The following is a 2,087-nucleotide window of genomic DNA, read 5'->3' as shown; positions in this document are numbered from 1 at the left end:
CATAATTTTGGAGAAGACCAAAAAAATAATAATATGTGTGGCAGTTCTAAGGTACCTGCTGGGAACATGAACAGGGAATGTGGCGCTGATCGGTCTAGAGGTTTGCAAGACTATCTCTCTGGACTGAACACAGTCAGACAGACAGACGTAGCTCGCCTCCTTGCTGGCTTGCGTACGTTCCCACCCGATGCCGTGTGCATCCATAACGTCCTCAGATTAGGACTTAAGTCTGAGTTGCACTGGTCAGACAACCGGGCGTCAAAAGCGACTTCAAGGCCCTCAGGAACGTCAACATCCAGCGGAACACGCTGGACGTGAGCAGTCGCACGTTAGCCGCGCCTTCGCCGCCGTTGGTCATGGCCGCCAGCTCCCACCTGACGTCGTGTGGGAGACCGGACTGCTTCAGACCGTGCTGGATGACGGCCAGCTTGGATAACGTCTTCAGACTAGGACTTAAGTCTAATATGTACAGGTCAGACACCTGAATGGACGAATGCATGCTTGTGTATCCTCCTCCAAAGAGGATGGTGCAGTCCCCCACCATGTTGCAACACATGCTAAACATCGGACATGGGCCTTTGCCCCTGGGCTCCACCTTCTTCCAGGAGATGGCGTCTGGGTTGAATCTCCACAGGTCGTTGAAGGTCCGGCCGTTGCGGTAGCCGCCGAATATGTACAGCTCCCCGTTGTAGGCAAAGGCCGAATGACACTCGCGCCGTTCGGGAAGAAGCTGAGCGGAAGGCGCGCTCAGCCAGCGGTCGGTCTCCGTGTCGAACACGCTGATGCTGTTGTAGTAGTCGAACTGAATCCCCCGGCCCCCGAACACGAACATCCTCGTCCCGATGACGGTGGACGAGTGAAACAGCGAAACGGGCGCCGGGGTGCCTCCGGTGTTGATCAGAGACCAGACCATCGTGGCGGTGTTCAACTTGCAAATGTCATTCGTGAAGAATCCCACGCTGGCGTTGAGCCCTCCGAAGATGTACATGGCCGTCTCCAGGACGAAGGCCGAGTGGTTGCTCCTCGCCTCGGGGACGGTCCCGGACGTCTCGGGCCTGAACCACCCGTGGGCGTCGATGTCGAATCCGTACAGCGCGTCCAAATAGCGCCCTTCCCAGTAGCCCCCGAAGATGTAGATGACGGCTTCTATCAGCACGGCCGTTTGGCCCCAGCTCATGGAGGGAGCCTCCAGGTGGGGTTCCCCGCTTCGAGTTGCCTCCCCCGGGTGCAACTTCGCCCAGCGCAATGACACCGTGTTGAAGACGTGCACGCCCACCCGATCCCTGTGGGTCTTGTCGTACTCTCCGAAGGTGTATAACTTGTGGTCCAGTGCCACAGCAGCATGGTAGTACCTCTTCGATCCTCTCTTCCGGTACAGCGTCCAGTGCATCATATCGCGGGAACGGAACAGGATCCGAGAGAGGCTTCGCTACCTCCGTAGACAAAATGGAACGCTGTTGTGCGCACAGACGCTTTTACAGTATTATGGATACAAACGCCACAAACGTCCGGCAAAGCTCGACCCATCCGCTCGACGTAGCAACAGAAATGCCCTATGCAATGCAGCGGCCCGATATGTTCACAATAAATGCCTACCAAATAAGGAGTTAGCATCAGACACATCAGCGTTCATGTCACCAATAACATAGATACAGGTAGAGGGATTGTCCTGAATAAAATACATAATAAATGCCATGCTGCTCATCCTCATTATTATAGCATTCATATTTAAAATTATTAACTCATGTCACTACAACACATCTCTATCCCAATAGCCCAGTCAACTCCCAGTCTAATGACGTTAATCAACTGGTCATATTGTTTATTCCACAAAGTGGAATCCTCCCTCGAACCACTTCAGAGCACAGGTCGGTGGTGGGTTCCCCCACTCCGTGAAAGTCCTTATGGATCGAGTTTAGACAGGAATGTCTCCTAGACATCCATCCAGCAGTTTGTCCACAACAACACAACGTGATTTATCAGTTTCACTGGGGATGTTCATAGAGTGAATCATGTCACACTGTCACGTTTCCGGGGTGGGGTGGGGGGGAGGATTACATTTACCATATTAGGAGATCGACAGTCAT

At 53.4% G+C, this 2,087-nt stretch overlaps 1 protein-coding gene across 1 annotated transcript; it reads right to left on the bottom strand.

The window, feature by feature from the left end:
- Nucleotides 1-223: 223 nt before the first annotated feature.
- LOC310864611 (kelch domain-containing protein 3-like) lies at nucleotides 224-1,393 on the bottom strand (the record flags this gene model as incomplete). Its single annotated transcript, XM_083773299.1, has 1 exon — nucleotides 224-1,393. The coding sequence occupies one exon, from the start codon at nucleotides 1,391-1,393 to the stop codon at nucleotides 224-226; it is 1,170 nt and encodes a 389-aa protein (XP_083629425.1).
- Between the last annotated feature and the right edge of the window lie 694 nt (nucleotides 1,394-2,087).

Source organism: Protomyctophum parallelum, assembly GCF_964188405.1.
Source record: "Protomyctophum parallelum genome assembly, chromosome: 9".
Classification (NCBI taxonomy): domain Eukaryota; kingdom Metazoa; phylum Chordata; class Actinopteri; order Myctophiformes; family Myctophidae; genus Protomyctophum; species Protomyctophum parallelum.
This window is presented reverse-complemented; position numbering and strand designations above follow the sequence as displayed.